At 41.2% G+C, this 27,813-nt stretch overlaps 1 protein-coding gene across 11 annotated transcripts; it reads left to right on the forward strand.

Annotated features, from left to right (window-relative positions):
• Positions 1-6: 6 nt before the first annotated feature.
• NIM1K (NIM1 serine/threonine protein kinase) lies at positions 7-27,786 on the forward strand. 11 transcript variants are annotated; one of them, XM_017730267.1, is made up of 7 exons: positions 7-621; positions 7,118-7,289; positions 9,483-9,550; positions 17,450-17,641; positions 18,067-18,453; positions 24,137-24,405; positions 26,312-27,786. In XM_017730267.1, the coding sequence occupies exons 5-7, from the start codon at positions 18,162-18,164 to the stop codon at positions 27,059-27,061; spliced, it is 1,311 nt and encodes a 436-aa protein (XP_017585756.1). In that variant the 5' UTR covers positions 7-621; positions 7,118-7,289; positions 9,483-9,550; positions 17,450-17,641; positions 18,067-18,161; the 3' UTR covers positions 27,062-27,786. The 11 variants fall into 11 exon arrangements, with proteins under 11 accessions (XP_017585756.1, XP_017585754.1, XP_017585763.1 ...); XM_017730265.1 differs by lacking the exon at positions 9,483-9,550; XM_017730268.1 differs by lacking the exons at positions 7-621; positions 7,118-7,289 and adding an exon at positions 8,552-8,712.
• The last annotated feature ends 27 nt before the right edge of the window (positions 27,787-27,813 follow it).

Raw genomic sequence — 27,813 nt, forward strand, 5'->3', positions numbered from 1 at the left:
GGAGGCGTTTGCTAATTTCAGTAACACCTCGTCGCTGCTGCTTTACCATGTGTGTTGGTTTGCCTAGAGGAAGTACACTGGCGAAGTGGAATCATGGAGACACTCCAAACTCATCTGGACCCGGTGCTGTCTCACCTGCTCCAGGTGGTCATGCCTTGGCAGGGGCTTGGGCCGGATGATCTCCAGAGACCCCTCCAACCCTAGCGATTCTGCGATTTTTCCCGAAGAGATTACGGGTGCAGCATCCCGCATCTTTCTAATGCTGAGCTGTCTTTCGGTGTGAGCCCCGCGTTCCAGTTGTTACTTACATGCGGATTCTTTGAGGCATACCCGTGTTTTATCTGACACCTTCTCACACTTGGGACTAATTGGAAAAACATTTTGATTCAAAGAAATCTCATCCCGTGTTTGAGCTACAAAACACCCGACTAGCCGACTAGTTCTGTGGGAGGAGCAGGGACACGGTGCAGTGTTTTCTAGGTTGGGTTGTTAATTCCTTGGACAGTGCAGTCTGTTCGACAACTTCAGAGCGGGAGGGACAGTCCCCGTCAGAGCAAACCTCTAGTTTCAGGACCTTCTCCTTTAAGGACATAGTCTGGCATCCCAGTTCATCTGTACCAAGTAGGTGTGTTGGCATCATGAGTGTGCAGCTCTTCAGCCTGTTCAGGTGGTCCCAGCTCAGGGAAACTAAAAACTGGTGCTGGTTATCAGAGATTTTTCTCTCTGATATTTGTGTTTGTTCATGTGTATATTAAAAAACTGCACCTGAATTTAAGAAATACAATTCTATCGAAAAGGGTCCTAAATTACATATATTTTTTCTTGTGCTAGGTAATTTCTTTTAAAATATTTTGTCAGGTCTATAGCAGTTCCACGGCCTGAGCAATCTCATGAATGTAAATGAGCAAATAATTTGGTTGAATTTATTTATTTTTCCTGAACATTTTAATTTTATCGTCAAGTGCCTTGCATTCAATGATACTTGTTTTCTAAATAGTGCCTTATCCAACCAGTAAGAGGTCAGGACTAGCATTTTAATTAGTCCTAGACAGTCGATCTGTTGGGAATCAGGAAATAAAATACTTGAATATGCCAGTTTTCCTATTCTTACAGTTGCTTGTTTGGAATCTTTTTAGAATGTTTTGAAAATTGCAGCTCTGGGATATTTAAAAAATGTCCAGTTGTGGAGTCCTTAGCTTTTCCAGATGAAAAAAACAGTGATTTTATGAACTAACACAGGATCTGCACTATTGCAAATATGAATAATTCATTAAAATACATTCCGATGTACTGGTGCTGTTTTGAAGGCAATTAAATTGCACTGGAAAAAAATTCGGTTGTTCATACTGCAACCACATTGCAATAAACTGATGTGTTGGCCCTTCACTAAAAAGGGGTTTTATTTGGTTCCTGTAAGTTGAACTTCATGGCAGGATTTTCTGGACTTCACCACTGAGGAGATGCTCTGGAGTTGGGCCGCTGCAAGTTCCCACTCAATGAGGCACTGACCCAAGGAGATGCAGCATTGTGGCAGCTGTGGTGCTTTCTCTGGGGGAAGCACATATGACAGAGATGCTTGTAAGATACACACTGAAAAGGTGCTCTTTGTGGGAGGATTTGGGGTTGTTGCTCTTTTTTAGAGGCCAAGTTACACTGGGGTGGAGGAACACAACAAAGGACAGCTCATGATTTTGAACCGTACTCACAAGTGATGAGATTAACTTAGAGCGGGAATATCACACAACTTTTTCATGGCCAGTGTTGGCCTCCAGTGTTGTTGCAAAGCCCTAGAAGTCAGGCATGTTTGCTTCTCTTCGTGATGTTTACTGAGAGTTGGGAAATAAAGTTCAACCTTGGAAATTCTTGGCTAGCACTGAGAAAATCTCCAGCATGTTCTGTGTGTTTAGAAGAAAGTAGTCCTTCATGCATAGACAGCCCTCTTTTAGGATGCTTGGCAGATATTATTTAGCTCAGCCTCTTAACACTTCCTGTAAAGTACCTAAATGGCTTTTATTTTCCCCTTTTAAAAAAAATTGTTGAGTATTTTTTATGGTTACACAGACTAAATAACTGCAAGCAGTGGAACAGAAAATAGGCAGTAGTGGAACTGAAAATACTGTCCAGTTTTCTGGCTTTCTCTCCTGAAGCATAAAACCAGACTCTTCTCATTACAAGGAAAACAAGTTATCAAGAAAGGTAACTCCAAAATAGAAATCAGTGTATCCCTTGCTTGAAATATGAGAGGACTATATCTAATGTGGGAAGTATAGGGTAATACTCACTTTCTTATGTTAGTAACATAAACACAAACTTACTCAGTACCCTTTAAAATTAATGGAAAACCACTGATATTTTCTAAGAAATTACATATTTCAGATAGTATCCAAGGATTTTCATTGCTTTAAGCATTAGTGCACTATCTGAGCCTCTCTTTTGGTTGCGAATTGGTATTTTAAGATTCAGGGAGATTTAGAGATTATACCAGTCTGGATATCTGCAATGAAATCATTGCAAGTATGTCTGTGCTAGTGATAAATCTTGTTAATGCTGCATGGAGACAGATCAGCTCTGTGTGAGGAGGATTACTGGGATACATTTTCTGCTGGTTGTCTTGACAATCATAAATCCATGCAGCTGTACAGCAGTGCATTAATCTGTGCGTGCAGTTTAATCGAGTTTCCAAATTAAATCGTCAGTTCTGAGCAGATAGATAACAGCTGGATTAAATTCTCTCTGTTCGCTTTCCTGGAAATAGAGTCCAGCCAATAAATCTCCGATCTTATCAGATACATGGAGCAATTTCTTGTTGTAAAGGCAGTGTATGACTTGCCTCAGTGTCCCAAGCCGCATGTTTTTCAGGTGTTTATAATAAGTAATCAGTCCGAATTATGTCATTTATGTTTTAGAGATTGTATCAGATGTCTAAGGACTCTTTAGTCCCTCATTAAGATAATCTGGTTATTACGCTGTGCAGCAATGTGTGCTGATACTATCATGACTTTAAAGCCCTAATTGCAAAATAAGAATGTGTTTAATCTGGAAGGAACTTAGAAAACTTATTACTTGCAAGGCAATTAGAGTGTGCTTGAAAACTCACCTGTCTTTGAACAATTCAGGACAGCTACTACTGGTGTGACTTGATCCCTCTTTTATTATTTTTAATTACTGTATTATTATTTCTGTTGTATTTCCTGTAGCTTGCTGAAATGTACTTATGAACTTCCGTGTTTGAGAAAGCGCTCATGAAGTCAAGGTGAGCAGGTTGAGTTCACATGTGCAAGGTGGCCTCTTTGAGAGGCTGTGTTTGTGTAAAAGGACTGGCCTGTTCTCTACAGCAGGCCTGTAGATGGGGCATTTTTTTATACAGCCCAGTTGAAAAAAATCCATTTTTCTTTCTCCACAGGACTGGATTGTACTGCCCGTTGTCTTCTCTGCCCTGGCAGGCCACCGTGAATTGAGCTAATTGCTGTCTGAGAGGGGCAGCATGGCACTGGGCTCGTAATTATAGTAGGAGAGTGTAACAGTGCTTCTCATTTTTAGTTTCATTTTTACACACAGTGAAGTGGTGTAAGTTTGGAGTTTTCTCTTTGGTTACGGGGCCCACAGAATCCTCATTCAGGAGCTTGGTTTTCCAGAACTCAGGTTGAAGAGTGTTTCTGCTTGTGCCCAGGTCTGGTCCAATAATCAGGAGGCACAAAATTTATGGTGTAGGACTGAGTCTGGGGCTTTGCTCTGAAATGAAGTTCCACTTCTCTGGCCAAGCATGGCATACTTGCACCGAAGGAGAGCTGATCACTGAGTAGTCAGTGTTTAATTCCCAGTGGCACATTTTCATTAGCAATTAATAGGAAAGTCTTGCTTTACTTATTGTCAGCAGTGTGCAGGGTTGTTTAAGCTACCAAAAAGCATGCCACAGGAGCACAAGAGATTTCAGTTTTCCAGGGATGTTCAGCCACTCTCAGTGAGGTGCTTCCCACTCTTGGCAAGAGCTTCTTAGAAAAGCAGTGAAGCATTTACCAACACCTTGCCCCAGTCTCGTAGCCTACAGCTGGTTGGGGTGTGGATGCATTGCAGAGCTGCACCACCACGCTAAACACAGACACTGCAGACCTTTGTGGCTGTACGTGTTGTATCCCCGTCTTGGAAGGGAAGACATTCAGCCTGGGTTTCCTTTACCGGTGCTGCTGCAGCAAGGGCAGAGGGCCGCTGCGCTCTCAGCGTTAAGGGCTTGTGTTTGTAACTGGAACTGCGTTTCTGCAGGTGTCACCCAGAGGCTCGGGCTGCCCCTGGAGAGCTGTCCTGAGGCTGGGGACATCCATGACAGCTTGAAAAACGCTCAGATTCTGTAAGGATCAGATTTTGAAAAAACATCAAAGGAAAGTAGTTCAGAAGTAGTACTAGTGCAAAGTGTCAGCTCCTCTGCAGAATATCAGTGGCTAATTTTTATCTTAATTTGAAGTGTAATCAGCTCCATTTCTCTTGACACCAGTTCATTTTTAATTAAGATGGACAACTTTTTGCAGAAGTAATGATTTTCAAAAGTATTTTATTTCAATATCTTTGTCCTTATTCTTCCTTGGGGTTTTGGGTTTTGGCTTTTTTTTTTTTTTTAATCCCTCATGCTTTTCTGTCCCAACCCCCTTTGGGCTGCTTGATATCACTTGAAACAGCTGATACCTTGCTAAGTAGAAAAAATTAAAATGCAGGTTTCCCTTAAGAATCCAAGAGCAGGAGCATCAGTAAGAGCTGGGTTTGGCCTTTTTCCCAGATGTGGATTATATCATCCTCTTTGCTGGTTTTTGGCAACCTAGGATCCGATGACTATCTGAGATCCTGTTTGGTAGAAAAATGAAAGATTGAAGTTAAGAAATATCTGTAGCCCTACACATGACATGAAAATGTAGACATTAAGCAAAGTATAATGAATATATATGGGAATATAGATTGGAGTTGCTGAAACTCTGTACTTAACAAACACGTTGAAACCGAGGGTTCATTGTAGCAATATAGATTGTTGCTAAACAATCACATTACTTTTTTCAAGTGTTTTCCATAGAGCTGTGCCCATAAGCTTGATGCTGAGAAATTATTTCTTAGCTTTCCTTCACATGAGGGTGTAATAGTTTCATACATAACTTTGTGTGTAAATTGGTCCATGAATCTGCATCAGAGTCATTGAACTGCCCTCTCCAGCTTTCTAGAAATTTGCTTTAATGGTTTTCAAAGCATAGTTGTAGGATAGTTGAGCAGTGTTCTTCTGTATGTTGAAAGACTGCATCTGAATCCCTTCTTCTGGATTCAGGATAGGGATTCAAACACACCACTAAGGTCTGAGTAAGTGCTCCAGTCATGAGACTACTTTGCAGAAGCTCTTTTGGCCTGCGTTCTGTTAGTTTTGTTTGTTTTGTTTAAAAACATATGGAACTTGTTTTTGTCCAGATGTACCTGCTTCAGCTGATAGACACTGAAATGACAATTGCAATACAGTTCCCCAGAAATTTTATCTTTCAGAAGTGCTTTGTGAAGTTTGGCAGCTTTAGCACTGGGAATTCGCTTTTGGTTTTGGTCTCCACTAATCCTCCCAGCAGTAAATACAGCATGGTGTATGAAAGGGATTTCAGGAATGTGAACAGGAGATGTCTGCCACAGCCTCTGAAGTTTTAAAGCTTATTTGGTCTCATGTTTTATTTGTACAGTGAAGTTTTACATCTGCTACTGTAATTTTCATCTGTGTAAGACATTCTGCCAATAGAGGGATTGACATATGCATTTCAATACAGAAGTGATACAGACGTGCTCAAAAGATGTCCATGTTTTGTCTGATTTTTGGAGTGCAAACACTAGGTCACCTAGTGAAACCACTGAGGAACGATGAAAAAATGCCTCTATTAACAGTATTTTTTCTGTCTTCCTTGACTTACTAAGTTAGAAATCAGAATTAAAAGAAAGTCTAAATTACTCTGAAATAATAATTGCATGAAAACTCTGTTAGAGTTGGAGTTCCCATATGGGCTGAAGGAAGGGAACTCAGCTTCATCAAGCTGTATGAGAAGTCCGTGTATAAAGTTTTTTTCATCTGATTCAGTAGTATTGCAAAACTTTTCAAAGCTCAGAATTCTGTCTTACATTTAGTGCTGTAATAAGAACTTCCAGAATTAGTAAATATATTGTTAAGACTCCTTTACATGATGAGAAATTCCATTGTTGGTACTAAAATAGAAAAGGTGAACATATCCCATCTTCATCAGAAATGAGACTCTGTTGTTTCCATTTAGTCTGTCAGGCTAACAGTTGGGTTCTAGCAATCTTTAAGGTTCAATTTCAACAATTTAAAAAACTTTGTGGTCATCTGTGTGTGATTGGCATACAGTAACAATTCACTAAAGCTGTTGGCTTAACTTTTACTTCTGTAGAGTGAATTGTACATACAAGCAGTAATTTTTGTGCATTTTTTGTTACAAAGGAAAAATATGTAAAACATCTTAAAGGAATATTAGGAGTATCATTATCAGGAGTAAAAAGCAGGAACTGTGACATTGTCTAGAGTGAACAGTAAGTCTGTGTGCACATCTGATTTAATTTTCATGAACAAGAAGAGAGCACAGCCAAGGAGAGGTTGTCTTTTTGCTTGGCTTTGGATTCAACAATGCACACAAATGGTGTATGTGTGCAGTTCTGTATCATTTCTGTGAAAAATTGTGGAATTCTATTTTGAGAGTGCAAGAGGTGCAGGATATAGGCTTGATGCTGGTTTTGAATTGGGTGTGGGCTTTCAAGTTAATGGTTTTCTGGGTTTTTTATGTTGAATAAATAGCTCTACAGTGTTAAATAGTAGAATGGTAAATAACTGTATCTTTGCCTTTTGAGTGGTTAGGCGTGCCCCTAGGTTTAAAAATGAGAGACATTGAGAGACATGAGAGAAATGTATGAAGTTATTTGGCCCAGTTAATCAAATTATGCCAGGCCTGTGCTTTAGAGGTTGTGAGAATAATCTCTTTTCAGTCCTGTTGAGCTGTGCATGGTGTCATCAGATTAAATGGTGTGATTAGCTGGGTTAAGTACTAATTATATGAAGAGGATGCAAAAGACATGCATTTTCTTTCTTTTTGTCTCTCAGCTAGTGCTATGGCACTGAGAAATGCTGCTGCCGTGGAGAGACACAAGAGTAAATATTGTCAGTGAAGGTTCAGTCAGAGACCTTTGGAAGAACCAGAAAAATCAGTTAATCTTTAAGGCTGAAAATCTTGGTGCCAGCAAAGCACGCTGTTCTAGCTCTGGTACATCACCAGGTAAGATTATGGACAGTATTGTGTCTACTCTGTGATGCTTGCTGGAGAATTTCTTCAAATTTCTTCAGAGCTGATCATGAATATGCTTCCTGAGAGGCTGCAGGCTCTTAATGGAACCTGTTTACTAGATTGAGGATATAGGAGGTGAAACAAATCAATCCGCTTTTACCTGAAAATACAGCTGTTACAACATGCACCTCTTTGCATGTCTTTATTTCCTGACCTGTTTCCTGCTGTCACTGTGGTGCTAAAATGATATGATGTCATTTGTAAAATGCTGTGAAGAGTAAAAAGATTTTGGTCTTGCTGCTGCAGTTCCTTGTGATGCTTTTGTTTAATAATCAGGAAGGTGAAAGGGTGCCCTTTCTTGAGAGAAATTGTTGCCATCATGCCTTTGAGCTTGGGGTGATGCACCCGGCGCATGAGAACTACGCCTTTTACTGCCAGAGGCTTTGACTGTCATCCTGACAGCAGGTGACATCCTGCCCTGCATAAGCACCTGATAAGTCAGAGTTTGTCCTGAGAGATTGTGACCTTCTGGAATGCCAGATGCAATTTGTTCAGATTGCAGGGCCACATTAAGCATTTCTTGTTTTATCTTGCTGGCCTCCTGGTGTTAGCCTGCTGGGTTTGGAAAAACTGAACAGACTGTTCCTCACTTATTTCTTGTTCCCATTTTCCCCTATTGGCAAAAGCTGTCCTAGAAACCTTAGCAGGTCTTATAACTTGATGTTTTTAAATGTACAATCACATGAACCGCTAGTGACACTGTGTTGCCTTTAGTAGTATACAAAGGCATCATTATGGTTTTAAAGCCTTTTTTTTTTCTCAGTATGTTTTCCTGCTTGTATATAATTTCATGTACATACCACTTAAACAGCAGTTTCATTCTTAAGTGTCTCAACAAAACTCCCACTCAATAGGTTTTATAGTTTAATTAGTCATAAATGGAAAAAATAAGTTGTGCTCAAGCAATTCTCACCATTAAAGTAGTATAGACCCTTATAATACTTTGACTCTGTCCATTTTCTTTCTGTTTTCTTTCTCTTTTCTCCTAAACACTAGTTGCGAACTAGTTCCACTGATTGTTTTCCTATTGTCTTTTTCCCCCTGCTTTACAAAGTAAAATGAAACTAGATTTTTTTGCTTTTCATTGAGTTCTGCTGCACTCAAACAGCTGCTTTTCCTTGAACTGATAGAAGGCTGCTGGAACGGGGTGTTAGCATTAAGCAAATCCGGGATAGATTAGTCAGTGAATGAAATGCTAGCAGCATTACATTGTTGTCTACTTTAAAATAGATTGCTATTTTAGAACTTTAGTCTAATAGGAATAGCTTATAAAGTCATCTGCATGCCTCTAGTCTCAGATACATTTCTGGATAAATTCTCCTGCAGATTTCTTCAGGGAGAAGATTGAGGAAAGGTGAGAAACTGGAGTCTCTTACCTATAGACTGCTAAATAAACTTGGGATTTTGGATTGTGTTATGTGAATGGTTGTTGTTCACAGAACTGCATCAGGGGAGTGGATGCTTGCAGGGAAGATTATGGCTTAAAGATGTTCTAAAATTTTTTTGTGCTGTACTTCTGCATGTTATTTGCTTTCTGCTTCCTTACTGAACCTATACTCCTTGAAATCGTGGAATGTAATTAGTATCTGTGTAATACCGTAGAGTAATAATAGTTACATGTAATACCATGGATTTTTTTCTTAATTTCCTTTTTTGCAGATTTGTCAAAAATCTCTTCCCTAAACTTGAACATTGAATGTGTTACTCTTCACCATTTTAACAAAATACCAGCTGTAAATGTTATGATCTTTTTTACTCAGATTTGCACTATTCTTTCTAATGGAACATAGTTCACATAACCCTTCATTTTCACAGTAATAATAGTAATGAGAACAGCAGCAATAATAATAATAATAACAATATTATTGTTATTATTAATAGTCTGAGTTCCAGGACAGATGCTCAACAAATGTCTATAAGATTAGCTAATGAAATTAAATGCTAGCCAAATTGATTAACATTAATATTAATTTAATTCTGGAAGGCTTTCACTGTTTAAATGTGATATGAAAAGTAGGATGGGTTTTAGGGCTTTGAGATGCAACAGATTTTTCACTGACTTTGTCAGTGGATCAGTAGCAAGGTCTGTATTGCTTGGAGCTCTGAAGTATTCCTCTTCTGCAGTTTCCCAGGTATTGGTCTGTGCTTGCCCTCAAACACTGTCTGCTCTGCTGATCCTCGCATCGGGAGAGGTCAGTTGCCTAAATGTGCTGGCAACTTTCTTGGCACATACTGCTGCGTTTGGAAATTCAGTCTGAGACAGCATTATGAATTTTTCAGTGCTCCAAAACCAGGTCAGTTAAAAAGGGAAAAAAAAAAGGGTCCTAAAAGAAGCCTAGGATGCATGCAAAGCATTAAGCTGCAGCACTGAAGCCAAAGTTGCAAAAGAAGAGCAAAATCTAGAGTTGCGCTCTATCCTGTTTGGGTTAATATCCCTCACTTAGGATCCTAGTTGTGCACCACAGTGATTAAGCTGATAGGACATTTCAATCTGCAGCAGGCTGTCTTGGATGTTTCTTGCTCCCTTTGTACTGCTTCTAGGCCCCAGTTTCAAAAATGCCTATCCTAATTTCACTTCTGTTCTCAATCCAGTGGAAGAGGAATCTTTGGTGAGCAAGATTTCTTTGATACGCAGAGATCAGTAACTTACAACCTGTCAAATAAGATCAGATTTCTTCCTGCTAAGCTCCTTGCCATGTTCTGAAGATGTGCTGTGCATTAAGCAGTTTCCAGAGGTTAATCAAAGCTTCAGCAACACTGGGGAGCTTGTGCTTATTCCCCTGCTCTGTGGCTCTGTGCCTGCAAAGCTTGGGGAGGTCATACAGATGGCAAACCTGGTAGCAGTGCACTGCCACATGCAGAGGTTTTTCAGCATGTGGTACCCAAATAGAGCTCCAGAGATGGGAGCTGGTGTGAAGGACGTGTGCATGGCAAGGGGACCCCTTCTGAGAACATGCTTCACTCACAAATTACTCAAGAAATATGTCTGGGACCGTTTTCCATTTCCATGTTGTTTTCTGGTATGTTCTAGACATTTCCAGTCTGATGGTCAGTCAGATAAAAAATACAAATACCTGTGTTTCTGTCTAGGTTTTTATTCTCTAAAAGCTCTAGAAGTTCTCAAAGCTGCAGTCACTTTGGGATGTTTAAAATTGGCAGGGGCAGAGAAGTTGCAACAACAGTTTCAGGGGATAATTCTTCAGCATTTTTAAAACCAAGCAGACAGTCTTTATGATGCTGCTCTCCTACCACTTTTATGTGGGTACTATATTTCTAAATCTGTGTCTTCTATTAGTGACTAATATAATTACTGTAATGCAGTGTTTTGTTAATACTGACTCAGGGTAAATATCAAGTGTCTTAGACATTACTCTGAACAATTGGAAACTCCAGTCAGTATAAAGTATATTTCAAAGTGCAGTGCAGGATTTATATATTTTCAAGTAGGTCTTTGGAGAATAATATCAGCTGCTTATATTCTGTCCAGTTACATTGAAAAATGACCTTAGAATGCTTAGCCTTTTAGTACTCAGTACTTTTGAGTCGTGCATATAGAGTGATGCAACTGAATTTGATTACCTTGTAAGAGGTAATCAGCCAGAGTTGTTTCTATTTGCTAAGGCCCAACTAGTAAGTGGGGGGTAGTGAAAGAAAACTGTGATAGACAATATAAGCCAGAACACTTTCTGCTTTCCTTGTATGAGAGCACATTTTAGGTTTCTCTTCCTTGAAAATGATAGTATGTTTTTATTGCAGGCCATCTTCTTCGCAATGCATATCTGCCTAAATATGCAATCATTTTCTTGATGTAAGTGAAAACTGATTTCTTCAGTGATTTCGGCAGGACTCTTAAGTATTGCCTGTTTCTTACTTCTTGGACTATAGCTTGCTTTATCCAGAGGATTTATTTTATTCTCACTGAAAAATGAGTGAAACTAAATTTTAGTGAAATAACCAAATTGGATGTAATTTTTTTCTGTTATTTAAAAGGCTAATAAAGACTTCGTTGCATGTTTGTTGACTCAGAATACATACTTAATGGAAATTGATTTTATCTTGGAAGAACAATTCTGAGTTAAATTGACCTCATTTGCATTATACGTCAAAGAAGGAAACAAAATAGACTGGCCAGGCTAAAGTTTTGAAAGGGAAAATTTAATTTCAAAATACAGTCAGACTTCAAATTAATCCCTCCCATGTATTTCAAAGACCTGGAAAATCAATGGGTTCTACTAATAAATTCTTATTTTTCTTTGTTTTTAATGCTATTTTCTGCACAATTCAAAGACTAATTAATTTTAATTCTCTTTCTAGCTGTTTTATCAGCATTGCTGTGAAAGGATGAAAGGAGTTCCCCCCCCTCCCCCATTTTAGTTTCTATTTCACAAGTCTTAATGTACTTGCTTGGTACTGTTTATGTTACATTGATTGCTATGCTTTGATTATCTTTTCCATATGCCCTGTACACTGCAGACAGCGGGTTTGATGTGAGACTCCACTAGCTGGGTGGCACCCAACCTGTGTTGGTAGGGTTATGTAAGCTCTGACTGCTGAGGGCTCTCTGCAGCCTTCCTTCATCTCGCCAAGAGCTTACTCCAGCCTGTCAGCAGATAACCCCTGGGGAGGTGGGAAGGTGAGTTTGTGCTGCACCCTGACACCAGTGTTGCATGAAGTGCCTGTCAGTGGCCCTGCAGGACTCCCTGAGCTGCTGCTGCCACACAGGCGCTGGCAACCTGAGTGGGTGAATGCTTGTGCTGGCCCAGCCTGGGGGTCCCTCTGCATGGGTCTCTGTGGGTCACGCTGTAGCACTCCTGGACACAGCCAGTGACTGCTTGTTGAAGATCATGGAGAGACCTTTTAGGGGTGGACCACAGAATAGGGCACACCAGTGTGGTTTTCCTCTATTTCTCATTTCTGGTTTTGGCAAGAAGGAAGTTGGACTAAATAAATGTGGGAGGTTGCTTAGATCTATAGTTTTGTGCTGCAGTGACCTGTGCTGGGTAATGCTCAGTCAGCAGGTCTGGCAATGGGCTGGTCAGGTAAAAGCCTTGAGAGATCCTGTTCCATCAGGTTCTAAGTAATTGTTTTTGTCTTTGGGGATCCATCCCAGAATGACTGTGGGGTCAATACAAAAGATGAAGGTTTTAGTCTTTCTGCTGAGGTTAGGGGACACTTGAGTAAGCATCCACCTGTATTCTACTTCAGTATGAAGGGCTCAGACTTATTAAACTTCTAAATAGGTTGCAGAGTCCCCTGTCATCTGCTCTAAGTCACAATTACAGAATTAACTTGCAGGCAAGAGTTAGTGTGTTCCAGTGGGGAGGGGTATTTTTTGGCTGTTTTTTTCTTTTTACACCAGGATTTCTTGGGTTTTTTTGGTTTGATAATGGCGTGTAGAACAGGATTTCATTGTGCAACTGTTTGTTATCTCTTCCTGCTTCCCTTCTTGGTGCTGTGGCCAAAAGTGAGGTTTTGTACAGAAGCCTTGAAGGTGTTTATGTTCTGTTTCAGCCAGGGCTGATGCATATGTTAATATTCCCTGTTAATATTTGTGGGAAAACAATGCTATGTCTTAGGCTAAGAACATTGGAATCATTTAGGCTGGAAAAGATTCTTAAGGCGATCGAGTCCAACATGTCATGGTTTGACATTGCTCCCCGAGCCCTTGCTGCAGCTTGGATTTACCCATAGTCTGAAGTGCCTTAGGGCTGCACCTGCTTCAAGTGGAGCCATATCTGTGAGCCACAGTCTCCTCAGGGCTATACCTGCTGCGGCATAGATTCACTCAGGCACAGCCCTTTGAGGTGCACCAACTCCAGTGTGGCCTCCATGAGTCGTAATACCTCCAGAGGTGAACCTGCTGTGGCACAGTCACAACCGCAGCCACAGACACTTTGAGAGGTACCTGCTCCCATGTCATCTACAGGTCACAGTCCCTTCAGCTCAAGTTCACTCCGTAGTTCCAGCCTGTCCAGTGCAGCAGCACAGAACCAGCAGCGATGCCCTGCCCACCTGCCAGCCCAGGCTCATCACTGTGGCTGTTATCAAAACATTCCCAGGCACAGCAGGAAGGTGATAAGAATGGTGTTCATTGTGTCTGGTTTTCATCAAGTGATCACTGGCAAACGGAATGCTGTGCCAGCTAACAGTAGCTATTCTGGGATATATGGAAATGGGTGGTGTGTGGGCCTGGGCAGAGAGGGCAGGTTGTTTCTGGAGGTTCTGTTAGTATTTCCTCCTACCTGAGCTGGGAACATACAAGTCTGTGTTCAGCCTGGAAACACGCTATATTTTGTATTTTGAATAGTTGGGTCTTTTTAACAATTCACATGAAGCTCTGGGGTGTATTTTATATAGTCATTCTGTTTTCTGGCATTCACAGAAATAAGACTGAAAGTGCTTCTCATGTAAATCAAAAAAATGTGCTCAGGGCAAACTTTGAACAAATGTTGACTTCCTTTGGCCACAACAGCCATGCATTCAATATTACTTGAGCATAAGCAAGGAAGTGGAGCTATTACTTTCCCTGTGGTGTCTGTCTGTACAGTAGAGCTTTTGTGTCACCTGTGGTCTGTGCCACAGGTCTTGGGGGACTGTTCTGCTGAGCTCTCACCTTCTGTAAAAGATAGGTCTTCTATACACAGGAGTATACTAGGTTGTTGGTATTTTCTTGCAACAACTGAACTTTCAAAGCTATGATTAAAAAAAAGGGGTCGATATTTTTCTTGCAGATGACTTTAAAAAAATCCCTGCTACTTTAAATTCAGTTTTGTTCCAGAGCTGGGCGCATGGTGCATGTAATCTACTAACCACGAGACATGCTGTTCTTCAAGGGATTTAAAAAAATTGAACTAATCCCCTACCCTAGGGAAATACCTTAAAAATCTTCATCTCCTCAAACTAGACAGCAGAGGGGCTGAAAAGGGAGCTCTAGTGAATGAGTTGCAATATCCAGTGACATCCTCATTAAAACCACCTGGTATTCTGACAAAATGAGTGGTAAGAGACCCTCCAGTGTGACTTCCTTCACATTCACTGTAATAGGAGCTGCAGCAGTTTAAGCACTCAAAGCCAAGTGGCTTTTTGCCTCTATGAAAGACAGGTTTAATGAAAGAGACCAATTTGTAAAACACAGTGCTTGGAGCGCTGGTCTAACTGCTCTGTGCTTTCATGTGCTCCATTCAAAGCTGCTTAAAACCAGGTCACTTTTCATATATCTATGAAGATGGGATTTTAGGAACCAAAGTCTGTATACCCAGTGATCTCTTTCTTGGTTTAATTCTTTTTCCCTTCATTCAGAACTTCCTCAGAGTTGTGATGCAGGGTTTAAACTGAGCCTGCAGCAGTGTTAGGCTGGCACAGGTCTTAAAGGATTGATACATTTGTTCAATCTGTCTTGTGTTGCTTTTTATGGTGGTTTTGTTTTGGTTTTGGTTTTCTTTTGTTCGCTTATTTTGTTTTTTAAAGTTACTATTTGGTCAGATAAATTCTTGAGAGGTTCTTCAGGTCACCAGTCAGCCAGACTGGAGAAAAAAAATTGTTGGTCCTTCACTGTATTTGGATCACTCTTGATTTCCTTGCTTTTCCTCTGTCTTAGAATTATTTTCTTTTACAGTCAGTGCCCTTTTATATGATACCAGGATAGATTTTGCTGGGTTTGATTACAGTAAGGAATGTAGGCCATAAATAGATGGTATATGTACTGCTAACACCAGGTATACTGAAATAGCTCATCTCAAAAGACAGGGGAAGCCTAGCCAGTTGGCCAAGTGCCAGGAGGTTGCAGGGTTGACAGTTAAGCGTCAGTCCTGAAAGGGAGATTAATGGTAGGCTGTGCTCTAAAAAAGAGCATGTTGAGCCACAGGAGAAATTCTGCAGGAGCAAATTAAGGAAGAGCTGTGTGCTGATGCCTCAATGCAGTTTTACCTTTCTCTTGGCTCCTCTGTCCTGACAGGGTTCTGGCATTCCCATGTGGTTTGTCTCTGTGATCCATGTGGACTGGCTAGCTGCCTTCTGTGCTTTGATGGAATGTTCAGGAGGGGCTTGTCTACACAAGTTTTTTGAAGGAAATCCTTCTTCTTAGTCAGCCTTTTCTGCACAGCCAGTTAACTGCAAGGCCCCTGATAATTTTTGCAGAAGATGGTAGTAGTTCTGTGTTTCTTCTTTTGCAGGAGCACAGTTGTCCATACCTGCCACTCTGGAGGCTATAGCCGTAAGTTACAGCTATTCTCTGGTTATGAGGATGTCACTGCCCAACTAAAGACACTTGTTTAAATAATAGTTTATAGTTTGTACATGGCATGCCTGACATTGCTTGTGGAGGTTTCCAGGCTTTTCATACGCACAACCTGTGCTGCTGTTCTCAAGATCAAAGAGCAGAATGGGGCCAGAATTCTGCCTCGGAATTGCTGTGACACTGTACAGCAGATGAGTGGCTTCCCTGCTCTGCTAGAGTGTCATCCACCATTTAAACTGTGAAATAGTGAAATTTCATGTAAAGAGTTTTTTATTACCTGAAATACTTTTACAGTTGTGATGTCGAACAGATTAAAGCAGAAAACAACTGTGGGTCAGAATTCAGGCCATCCTGCAAGAAACCGTCCTTTTCCCAAATGGAGGAAAAACAGAATGTAAGGTGTGGGTTTAGGTTTTCAGTTTTCCTGTGGATGGAGTGTCCTTCCACATAGATTTTTTCCTCTGAGGTATAAAATAATAAAATTAGGGGGAACATTTGGTGCTAAGAAAGACCAGCTTGGTGGGAGAATACAGAAGAATTTTCTCATTTGTCACTTGGTCTCTTCCCTAATAAGAATTTCAGGATTTGGCCATTTGGCTGTATGTATACATACAGTATTTTTCACGAGTTTCACTCTATTTACATCCAGAGAATAATACAATTATGTATTATTTTAAGTTTATGTCAGCCATGAAAGGGCCCTTTTCTTCAAACATGAGTAAGCCAAAAAGAGTAATGAAGGCATTCTGGAAGAAGTACATTTTCCCTCTGTTCCAGTTACAAACTGCATCAGTTAAGTTTGCAGCACACACAGTAAGAATAGCATCCCTGGTTCAGAGAGGTGAGAGAGTCACGGACTCTGAGGGGAAGGAGAAGCCAGGCTTTCTGCCTCACCCTGAGGCAGATTTGTCTGTTGGCAACGTGGCTGCAGCACAGAGAGGTGAAGTGGCTTGCAAAATTTCTTCAATGTGTCTCAAGGCAAGGAGCAGTGTCCCAGAGCCTGGGTCAGTCACCTTGGCCTCTCTGAAGGAGCAGACGAGTGCTTCTGTGCCACCCCAGTTCCCATTTAATGAAACCATCATCAGCTGCCTTTTCTTTGCCCTTAGGTCGTGCCTCTGACCTCTCTTCCTCTTGCTCACACAGGAGATTGGGGGGGTTTAGAGGGCAGCTCCACCTGGCAAAATGTCACATGCCCTCTGCTAGTGTGGCACCTTAGGTGACTGTCTACCTAAGCTTCAGGCATTGAGTTGCTTACTGGTCTGATTCGCTCCCCCTCAGTCGGGTGCATCTGCTCTGGCAGTCGGGTGTCTCCCGTGTCCACCAGTCGGGAGTGCTGCAGGCTGAGAGCTGGGGAGGTGAGGGATGCCACTGCCTGTGCTGTCTCAGAGCTCTCGTGCCCAGCTCACCACCCTCAGGCGTGTGGCTGCATGATCAGCATTTGCTGATCAACTCCTGCTTTTCAAGGTTAAAAAAGAAAGGTAAAGAAGAAAAAAGTGATGTGCTGCTTTAAGGGTAAGTGGTTGCTCGTGTATTTAGGGTAAGTACTTCTATGTCTGTGCTGCCAGAGTTAAACTGGTGAAACAGTATGGGTCATGCTGTCATTCAGTGAAGTGTATTGGCTGTTATGTAAAGGTTTTCTTTACTTTCTTCATATGTCTGCTTAGGAACATCACGCGTCTGGCAAAATTTTGAGAAGGCTCAAGGCATTAAAGAAAGCTCATCTAAATAAAGGAGGGTTAACGTGACATTGCAGTTACTTAATCCTGTATTGTCCTGCCATGTGACTGCAGGGATACTGAGGCGCAGCATTTCTTTTGCCTGGTGCACAGATTATGCTTTTCCTGTCATCTTCCAGAATCAGTTGCTTTGTTGAACACACCATGGGAAAGAAACAGAGGGGCAACGTAGTTGTTACAGCAAGGCTTCAACACCAAGTGACATTTCCAAGGTACAGTGACAAGCTCACAGGCTGAAGAATGAATCAAAGGCAATCCCTACAGTTAGCTTTTGGACTTCTACCAGAATTAAGGAGAACTACGCTCTTAAGGTCAGCTATTCAAAATTAACTAGAAGTATCTAGATTTATTCAGAGCAATTAATCAGCTTTCTGTTTGACCTTTATCTATCAAGTTAGTTCTCAAACCATCAAGCTAAAGTCTGAAAATTTGTGTCAAATATTTTGCATGTGTCAAATGTACTGCATAGACAGTGAGCACCCCACTGCTTTCTTGCACAAAGTTCATAGTTTTAATTGCAAAGCCTCTTTTACCTTGCAGCTGAAGATCCTGACACACTAAATCTGTTAGTGAGGAATGGATGTATACAGCTTCCAGTTTTATCTCTGATTTTGAACAAGAGGTGCAATATGTAGATGTGCCAGATTTGTTTTTGAACAAATTTACAAATCTTCAAACTAGTCTTTGGACTTTCTGTAAGCTGCATTTTTTTTTTTTTTTGCTGCATTTGTCACAGTGTCCATAATGTGCAGGATTGCACATTCATACAGAATTACTTCATTTAAACTTCAGGACATCTTGTTAAATGGGGAAGTGATTACCCTATAGACTATGACAACAGGATATGTGAATGAAGGAAGTCTTGGAAAATACCGCTGTTCCAGGTGGCATCATGAGGACAGCAGAGAAGATGATGGGCACCTGGAGTGCCATGAAGGAGATGAAGAGGGCAGACAAAACAGGCTGACCCCCTTTGAGAAACTAATGCAGGATATGTCTCATAATGAAAAAGTGGTGAAAGAATTAACCCTGGGAAAGAGAATTGCCTTCTATCGAGTCAGAGGAGAAATAGGAAATGGGAATTTCTCACAAGTGAAGCTTGGAATTCATTCCCTGACCAAAGGTAGGCACCATTGCATGCTGAGTGCTGTATATAAATAGCTTCCAATGGGAAGAAAGATGCTGTGTGAACCCTAAATACATACATAGTGTGTGTGTGTGTATTTTTTAATGTTACTGAGTTTATCTATAGGCAGAGTCATACATGAATGCTCAGGGTTGGATTAGGCTTTAAAGAAACTAGGCATATTTTCTCTAGATGGAAGCTATTACAGGAGAAGGTCATCACTGCACTTCATGGAGTTAACACATCTCATCCTGTGGCTCAAACACTCCACACTTAGAAGTGTGGTGTTGTGCCTCCCCTCCTACAACCTGCCCTGTCCATCTGCTTTCTCCCCTGCCCCAGCGCCTGGCCTGCAGGGATACAGGTGATGAACGCCCAGGACAGTGGGCCAGGCATGCTCCTGCCTGCAGCCAGAGGTAGCAAGGCTTCCTTTGTTTCATCATAAATTTTACTAGTATGGACAAAAATTGTATTTGGTCACAGTAATTTTGGTGAGAAGTGTTATGCCCACTTTACTACTCATTTGCTGATGGTTCTTCACTGTAAAAAGCTGGGATGGGGCTATAGGAGGAACAGGTGCAGGGAAACAAGCTCTAGTATTGCCAAACTGGTGTTTGTGTTGAATTGTCAGTTATTTTTCTCGTTTTAATTATCAGCTGTCCTCTTTCTTCTTCTGCCTTTGTCTGACAATAATAGAAATTGTTGTTTTCCATCAGGGTGACTGGTGTTCTCTGTATCTTTGTACACTACTGTCTTGCTTTTCTTCTCACAGTCTTTACTTTTCAGTTTGATTTGCTCCCCTTCCCTTCATCCTCTTACAGGTGAGAGAACAAGATATGCCCCCAAACTGTATTATCTGTTGTTATTTTCTTTAATCACCTCTTTCAGCCCAGATATAAGAGGGGTGAAAAGTCACAGTTGTCACTCGGGTGCAGCAGTTGCTGCCCTGGGAATCTAAGTGGGCAACTGTTGGTACTTAATTTTAAGTACATTTAAGCCTGCCAACACCCAAGGGTTGCTTTAACTGTGTGTTGATTTTTTGGTTATGCTTGTTTCAGCAAAGCATCTCTGTTTTACTTGGCCCACAACAAGTTGTTTCCTCTTCTGTGATTTTTTTTTTTTCTTCCAGAGGTAACTGTTTTGTGCTTACTGTTGGAGGAGGTGCTGCTCCTGTACTGGGAACATAAGGAATGCTAATGAAAGGCAGTTAGAAATTTGATCAGGATGAACCCTTTACTTGCTGAGCTTACTTAGGAAACAGGTTGCTTTAGTATCTGAGTAGAGCTGATTGCTCAGACAAACTAAACACCAAAACCAAAACTGTACTTTTTCTGGAAAAGGTTCTTTTTCAACAGAAATCTCTCAAATTATTTTTCTTTTGTTTGTTTGTTAACTTTTTTTGTTCAAATATTCACTAGAAAGGGAGTTGATTTATTGATGCTAAGTTTGTAACTGCCATGGGGAAGGAAGAAAGAAAGATAAACATTTTCTGACTTGTTTCTGCCTGTGAGCTTATCTGTATCTAGTAAAATACAGTACATGGACAGAAGAACAGGAACGTGCACACAGGGATTCATGTATACACACTCACCACCACCACACACAAAGAGGATTCTGTTTTTTGCAGTAGATACACATTGTTGTGTTGGCAATGAAATGATGTTCCTACACAGTATTAATGAGCGCAAGTCTTTTTTTTAAATCTGATTATGTAAATAAAAGGCTTCATCATTAATACTGTTTGGATCTCTGTGGTGGAGGGTGGTATATGTGTCAGAGTGCTGTTCAGCTCTTCAGTAACTGCCAGTTTTGTGTGGTCTCTCTCCTTACATGTCATCCTGTATCAAAAAAAGAAACAATTTTGGTTTTTTACTAAGATGAGCCTTTGTAACAATTACATCTGTGTGCTTTTCTGTTGCCCTTGTGATCTGTTGCAGCAGGACACGTGATTTCTAGCAGAGGGAGGGGGAGAGAGAGAGAGAAAGAAAGAGGAAAAACTTCAGGATCATACTGGGTGATGAACCCTGTTTCCCTCAAGGGCTGTCTTGGTTGTTTAGAAAACAACAGAATAATCTTTGGTGCTATGATGCGGATGCCATGTCCCATGGCTTGGACAGGTGCTCTCTTCACTGGATAAAAAGCTGGCTGGCTGGCTGGCTGGACCCAGGGGGTGGTGCTGAATGGAGTTACATCCATCTGGGGCTGGTCACTAGTGGAATTCCACAGGTCTCAGTACTGGAGCCAGCCTTGATTAATATCAGTCAGTTTGCAGGTGACACCACATTGGGCAGGAGTGTTGATCTGCTGGAGAGCAGGAAGGCTCTGCAGAGGGATCTGGACAGGCTGAATCCATGGGCTGAGGCCAGTGGTGTGAGGTTCAACAAGGCCAAGTGTTGGGGCCTGGTGTTGGGCCCTGCCCTTGGGTCACAACAACCCCAGGCAGTGGCACAGGCTGGGACGGAGGGGCTGGAAAGGACCTGAGGGTGCTGGTGACAGCAGCTGGACATGAGCCAGGGTGTGTCCAGGTGGTCAAGGAGGCCAATGACATCCTGGCCTGGATCAGCAATAGTGTGGCCAGCAGGACCAGGGCAGGGATTGTCCCCCTGTACTGGGCACTGGTGAGGCTACATGTCACATCCTGTGTTTCATTCGTTTTGGACCCTTCACTACAAGAGAGACATTGACACGCTGGAGTGGGTCCAGAGGTCAACAGAACTCTGGAAGGGTCTGAAGCACAAGTCCTTTGAGGAGAAGCTGAGGAATTTGGGGGTGTTTAGCTTGCAGAAAAGGAGGCTCAGGGGAGACCATTTCACTCCCTACAACTGCCTGACAGGAGGGTGTACCCAGGTGGGGGTTGGCCTGTTCTACCAGGTAGCAAGGGACAGAACAAGAGGAAATGGCCTCAAATTGTGCCAGGGAAGGCTGAGGTTTAGGTTGGACATTAGGAAAAATTTCTATACCAAAGGGGTGGTTGGGCCTTGGAATGGGCTCCACAGTGAACTGATGAAGTCGCCATCCCTGGAGGTATTTAAAAGATGTGTAGATGTGCCATTTAGGGACAACATTTAGCGGTGGGATTGACAGGTTGGACTTTATGATCTTAGAGGTCTTTTCTGATTTATGTTTCTATGTGTATTGTGTTATTCAGGGGCATTGCCCACTATATTAACCTGAATTTTGGCAGAGATTTTCTCCAGATATCCATGGAGTTTCTTGCTAAGGACTGTTACATTCCTAAGCCCTGTATAACCTTTATTTTACATGCCTTCCAGCTGACAAAGGAAGAGTGAGAGCGCAGCTGAATAGAAGTAATTAAGAGCATCAAAAATTTACAGCTAGCAAGAAGTCCATCTAACGTGACACAAATTGGAAAAGTAGGAATGTCCAGGCACCCAGTTTACTTTTTTTTTTAAAGCAATTTTAACTTGGTTTTGTGGTTTTTTTTGTTCTGCCATCACAGCATACACCATTTCTTTCTGAAGTTATTTCCCAACCTTTTCCTAGTTTCTCTTACTAAGATTTCACCTAGCACTTTTCAGACCTCAGCATACACTGCATATAGTCAATCAAAATCTCTTTCAATTATTTTTGTAATTATTTTGGTAAATAAGCTGCCTGCTAAAAATGCCTTTCTGTTCAGCACAGCTGCTAAGCAAGAGTAATAGAGGATTTGTAAACCAAGCATTGTTTGGAAGGAGAAAGGAAGAGTTCAGAATAGGAAAGGAAGGTGCCAGATCTTTTGCACTCTAGGTTTCTTTGCATATCATGCATTTGCAACTGCACTGATGTAGATTTAAAGGGGCTTGGTCTGAATTTATGGTGGTGTTTGAATAGGATCAGGCCCTTAGTTCTAAACATTTTTTTTCCCCTCCTCTTTCCTTTTAAAACTTTGCAGGGAAACTGACCACGAGGAAAAGTAGATTCCAGAAAAATGAAAGGGAAAAAATATAACTTAGAATACTTTATTTTAATGCCCAAATATCCCCAATTTCTAAAGATCAAGATGCAATGATGAAATTACATGGTGGAGATTGTAAGAACCGTAAGCATTTAGTTGTGCAAATATAGCCTACTGCAAGCTGCTGCTCTTCCCTCTTGGTTTAAGAGATCAATGTACTACAAACATGACGAGGGTCTTTCACTAGGTCAGCAGTCAGAGTGCTGCCAGCACCACTGTCAGTAGCTGCATTTCCTCCTGGTTCACCCCACCTCCACACCATGCAGGACGTACTTGCTTCCCTGAGGGGCTCCCTAGAAAGCACGGAACAAGTCCTAGAGAAGCAGTGTGGCTGGGAGAACTGCCCTGTACTAGCACAGACTCCTGAAAACAGGCACATAAAGGGAAATTCAGCACCTTCCACCACAAGAATCACATGTGCTTCAAGCATCTGCTGCACTTCAGTAGGGATATCAATTGATGCATGTATCATACTAAAAAAATGTAAATATACCAAATGTGGCGTTTTCTTGATCTGTACAGGTACACGCGTAAGTATCCTTTACATGCATAAGTATCCTTAACATTTCCTTTATGTATACTGAAATACTAAACTTGAGTTAAAAACTTAATCACATTCAGTAAAAAAGTCTTAAATGCTTTTATACCAGAACATGTGTACAAATGTAATAGCCTTCTCACTCTTTTCTTACAGCAACAAGTGAACAATACCTTTTTTCCTAATTTATTCCCGCTTACTAGAAACCAAGGTGAAGTTTTTTTTCTAAAAGATTTATTAAAAGTGATTAATTAGTAAGAAATCTGATTGTTTGACTAAGATAGTCTTGAGGGAAAAAAACAAAACAAAACAAAACAAACCAGAAATCCCTTCTTGCCAGGAATAAATAGTTGTTTTTCTTGCTGTGATGCATTTTAATTTTGCTGTCCTGACAAGTTATACGAAGCCACTGTAAACCTGTTTTAACCAGACTAATCCTTCAAATAGCAGCTGTATTCAGAAGAGCAAAGACAAAAGCTGTAACCTACAGACTAATATAGAAACATAAGGGCAATTGTGACTGACCTACTCATACTGCTCTGAGCTACCCTGATGATGTGGTGCAGCTGCAGATATATATATGTGGTTTATGGCCCGTGGCTTCACTTTAGATATGCTCCAGAAACATGTAGGACTTAATAGCAGCTTTGTATTACCAGAACAGCTTATGCTGGCTAGATTTGCTGTTTTACAGGATCCCTGCGACTTACTCTACTTGACTGCTCAGAATAAAATAGCCAAAGCCTCTAAATTCCCTGCAAGTTTGTTTGTCTGGTCTGAAACAAAGCACCCAAATTTAGCACCTCTATTAGCCCCCAAGTACCTGGCTCATCTGAGGAGCTCTGAGCTAACAAGAAAAGCACAGACTTTCTCTACCAGCACTGGACACCAAAACCAGATGCTGTACCTTCAGACCTGTCACAGCGAAGCACACCAAGGCAGATGATTTGATCAGCCCTTGTAATACTCTACCAGCTTTCAGCTTCCTCAGCACTGAATAGAATGTCCTAGACAGAAAGGGGCAGGGGTTGTATGGAAGAGTGCAGGTAGGCCCCTGCAACTTAGTTTATACTAATAATGAGAAATTTTACTGCACTTCTACAACCAAACATAGTTGTAAGTAAATAGTATTACTGTTTGTACCTATTGCATTAACAACATGGAAAAAATTTTTTTCTTCTCAGAGAAAGTTGCAATTAAGATTTTGGACAAGACAAAGCTAGACCGGAAGACTCAACGTTTGCTGTCTCGTGAGATATCCAGCATGGAAAAGCTGCACCACCCAAATATAATCAGGCTGTATGAAGTGGTGGAGACGCTTTCAAAACTGCACCTGGTGATGGAGTATGCAGGAGGTGGGGAGCTCTTCACTAAAATCAGTACAGAAGGAAAGCTGCTAGAAACAGAGTGTAAAATAATCTTCTCCCAGATTGTGTCTGCTGTGAAGCACATGGTAAGTTGCTCTTACACAGGCACTCACTACTCTTAGTACATTTTGTGGATATTTCTTTTGACTTTCAACAGTAGGTTTACTGTCAGCCAAAACTTCAGGCCCACAGCCTGAAGCAAAACAGCTACAGAAGAGCTATGTTAAATGTATCTGAGAGTTTTCACATCCACCTCGAGTTACTGCCTCTCTGTTGACAGCTTTTAGAAGGAGGCTGAACGGGGAACACCTGGGTGGTGGAATCATCCTTTTAGCAACAGTGTTCCGTTTGCTTTAAGGTGCTGTGGGCACCAGTGAACAAAGCTTTGTTTCTTCTCTCCCTGTTTCAAAACATAGCATCAGTCACTCTTCTGCTTCCAGAGAGGCTGCTTAGGTGTTGCAAACATCCGGCTTACTTATTAATGAATATGGGAGTCTGTCACTTAAAGACTGTCAATTCCTGGTCCTTACTTCAATGCAAATCTGTGAGGTTTGACCCAGCAAGTCACTTCTTGCCTAGTCTTCAGTATATACACTTAGGATGATGCTATCTGTATAGAGCCCGAAGCACCTTGTCAAGGCAGAAAAGGAGCAGTTAACTACTTCGGTACATCTCCTCTAAACTTTGCAGAGTAATTACAGCTACTTCAAAAAAATAAAAACACGGAGAACTGTTCTACAAGTCCGAGACGTAGCATTCGTTAAAATTGGCTCAGGGTGCCCTCCGGTGGCTCATGTTCTCCTTGCCACGCAGTAGCTTCTGGCGAAGTCAGGAACAAGGGTGTTCCCAGGTCAGACATAGAGAAACTGCATCGCACGCTGCTCGTGGCTTACATAAACAGCATGCATTTCTTATGGTTTTTGACGAAATGATCGTATGTACTTTAAGTGGTGGATTAGCTTCAACACCTTATTCACAGGACAGGCACCCTGCAGCTACAGGAACTGAATTTACGTGTCAGCATTACACCACATCTGTTTCTTAGAATTAAACACAGACTGTTGAGCTGGCTAACCTCCTCACTTGTACATAAAGGCTTCTGCACATTTCACTTTTGCTAAGTCATCACATCCAGGTTACATAAATCCCATCTCACTGCTGCCAGTCCACAAGGACAGAGGGTCCCTGGCTGTTACTGATGAGAGTTGAAATAGGATGCCAAAGGGTTGCCATATTGCCTCCAGATACTGCACGATGTTACTCCAAAGGATAAAGCAGAGAGTGCTCATCCATTCCTTCTAGTTATTCCAAAGATGAATCTAAACTCTTACTTAATCTTAAGACAGCAAGTTCAGTTTGAGTCCTTAGCTACTTCTGACATTTCCAAGGGAAAAAAGTAGAAGTTACGGTGTATGTATTTTAGATTTCTAAAACTAGAAGACACCACTAAACTTGGGTGTCCTGCAAAATGAAATACTACGAGGCACAAGTCTATGGTCCTTTTCTCCTGCCATCACCAATTCCTCATAGGACATTAGATCACAGAATGTAATTGTCGCAACTTTATCTGTGATAATGTTCAGTTGGTGAACTAAATGCTTAAATCTTTAAGTTACATGTAGTAACTGCAAAAACAAGTGCTGTGAACTTATTTTGCACATATTTGAACGTATTTTGCACATGAAGGTGTCTCTTGTAGAATAAGCCACACTGCCCTCATACATTTGCTTCATGAAAATAGTTATGATTAGTTAACAAGTTGAGACTGCTGTGCTTAAAAAGTCCCAGCATCCTTCTTCTCCCCCTACTCAATTCTTCTCCTATCTTTGGAGAATTAAGTTAAATTTATTTATATCTTCCAACTGCAATACTAGTTTCTGACTTTGCCCAAGATAACTCCCTTTCTCCCATGGGGTAATTAACAAATTAGAGGTAGCCATTGAGAACTTTCTTGGGAACAAACCAATACCAGCTTTTCTTCTTCTTCCACAGCATGACAATAATATCATTCACCGAGACCTGAAAGCAGAAAACGTCTTCTACACCAGTAACACCTGTGTTAAGGTGGGAGACTTTGGATTCAGCACAATAAGTAAAAGAGATGAAACTTTAAAAACTTTCTGTGGCTCTCCTCCTTATGCCGCTCCTGAACTCTTCCGAGATGAAAACTATATTGGCATCTATGTAGACATCTGGGCACTGGGAATCCTCTTATACTTCATGATGACAGGTAGCATGCCATTCCGGGCAGATACAGTAGGCAAACTGAAAAAGTGCATTCTTGAAGGCACATACACTTTGCCTCCCTGTCTCTCAGAAAATTGCCAGAAACTGATAAAAGGAGTCCTTCAGCCAGTACCAACCAAGCGATACTCTGTCAAACTGATTATGAACAGTGAATGGATGCAAGGAATACAGTTCCCCAAACCCTTACAGACATTTAAACTGGATCCAAAGTATTTATCAGATGTCAGTACACTCAAAGAAGAAGAAATTGAAGTGAAAAATATTCTGGAAGATTTGGGAATCACAGAACAGCACATTCAAAACAACCGGGGAAGAGGAGCACGCAGCTCCGTAACAGGGGTCTACAGAATTGTGTTGCACAGAGTACAGAAGAAAAGGGCACTTGAATCTGTTCCTATCATGTCCCAGCCAGATCCAAAAGAAGACGACTCAAGGAATGGAATCAATTCTTACAGTGGGATTAAGCACACATCCAAGCTGTGTTCTATTTTATAAAATTGCACTGCAGGCTTTATGCTCAGCACATTTGACAAAGGGGATTATTCACTTATCCTTAAATTCTAGTGTTACATTTTTTTGTAATTTTTGAATAAACCAAAAATGCCTCATTTTCTTTGCATTTCTCAAGTGACAGTGAAGCACTCAAATACAGAGCTCTTGTGCATTTGTTTGACCCTTTCTCCAGACACTTGGTATAGCCAGTGCAAGAACCCAGCACCTGAAAGGATCATGAGTGGAGGGGATCTTTTAATAAACACCATGCTACTGCACTTAATCTGCTTGGGAGATTCTCTGTACAGGCATGGTAACAGCTAACTTCTGAAAAGCTGTACCTAAGCTTCTCACAACTTTACCTCTGCAAACCAGGAGAGTTTTTGCAGAGAACTAAATTTAAGCAGAGACCAGACCATAACCCAAACAACTGCAAATTCTGCTTTTGAACTTCCTCATCAAATTTAACAAGTTCATTTTAAAAAAGCATTTTATTTTCTTTCAAGAAACAGCAAAGCTGTTGTTGGCTGCAGTTCCCAACTTGTCATGACCCCAAAGACAAATCAGGATTCAGTACTTTAACCCTGCATGTGTGGGTGCCTGACTGGTTGGGCAACCATCAATTACCCTTCTGACACCTCTTCCACGGCTTGCATGATTCTGCCAATCTGGAACTGCTTGGACTCCAGCTGCACTCCAATAAATAAAGATTTAAGCATACTCCAAAACCCATGTAGCTTTAAGTTCTTGCCTTA

This window comes from Corvus brachyrhynchos, unplaced genomic scaffold (genome assembly GCF_000691975.1).
Source record: "Corvus brachyrhynchos isolate BGI_N302 unplaced genomic scaffold, ASM69197v1 scaffold42, whole genome shotgun sequence".
NCBI lineage: Eukaryota > Metazoa > Chordata > Aves > Passeriformes > Corvidae > Corvus > Corvus brachyrhynchos.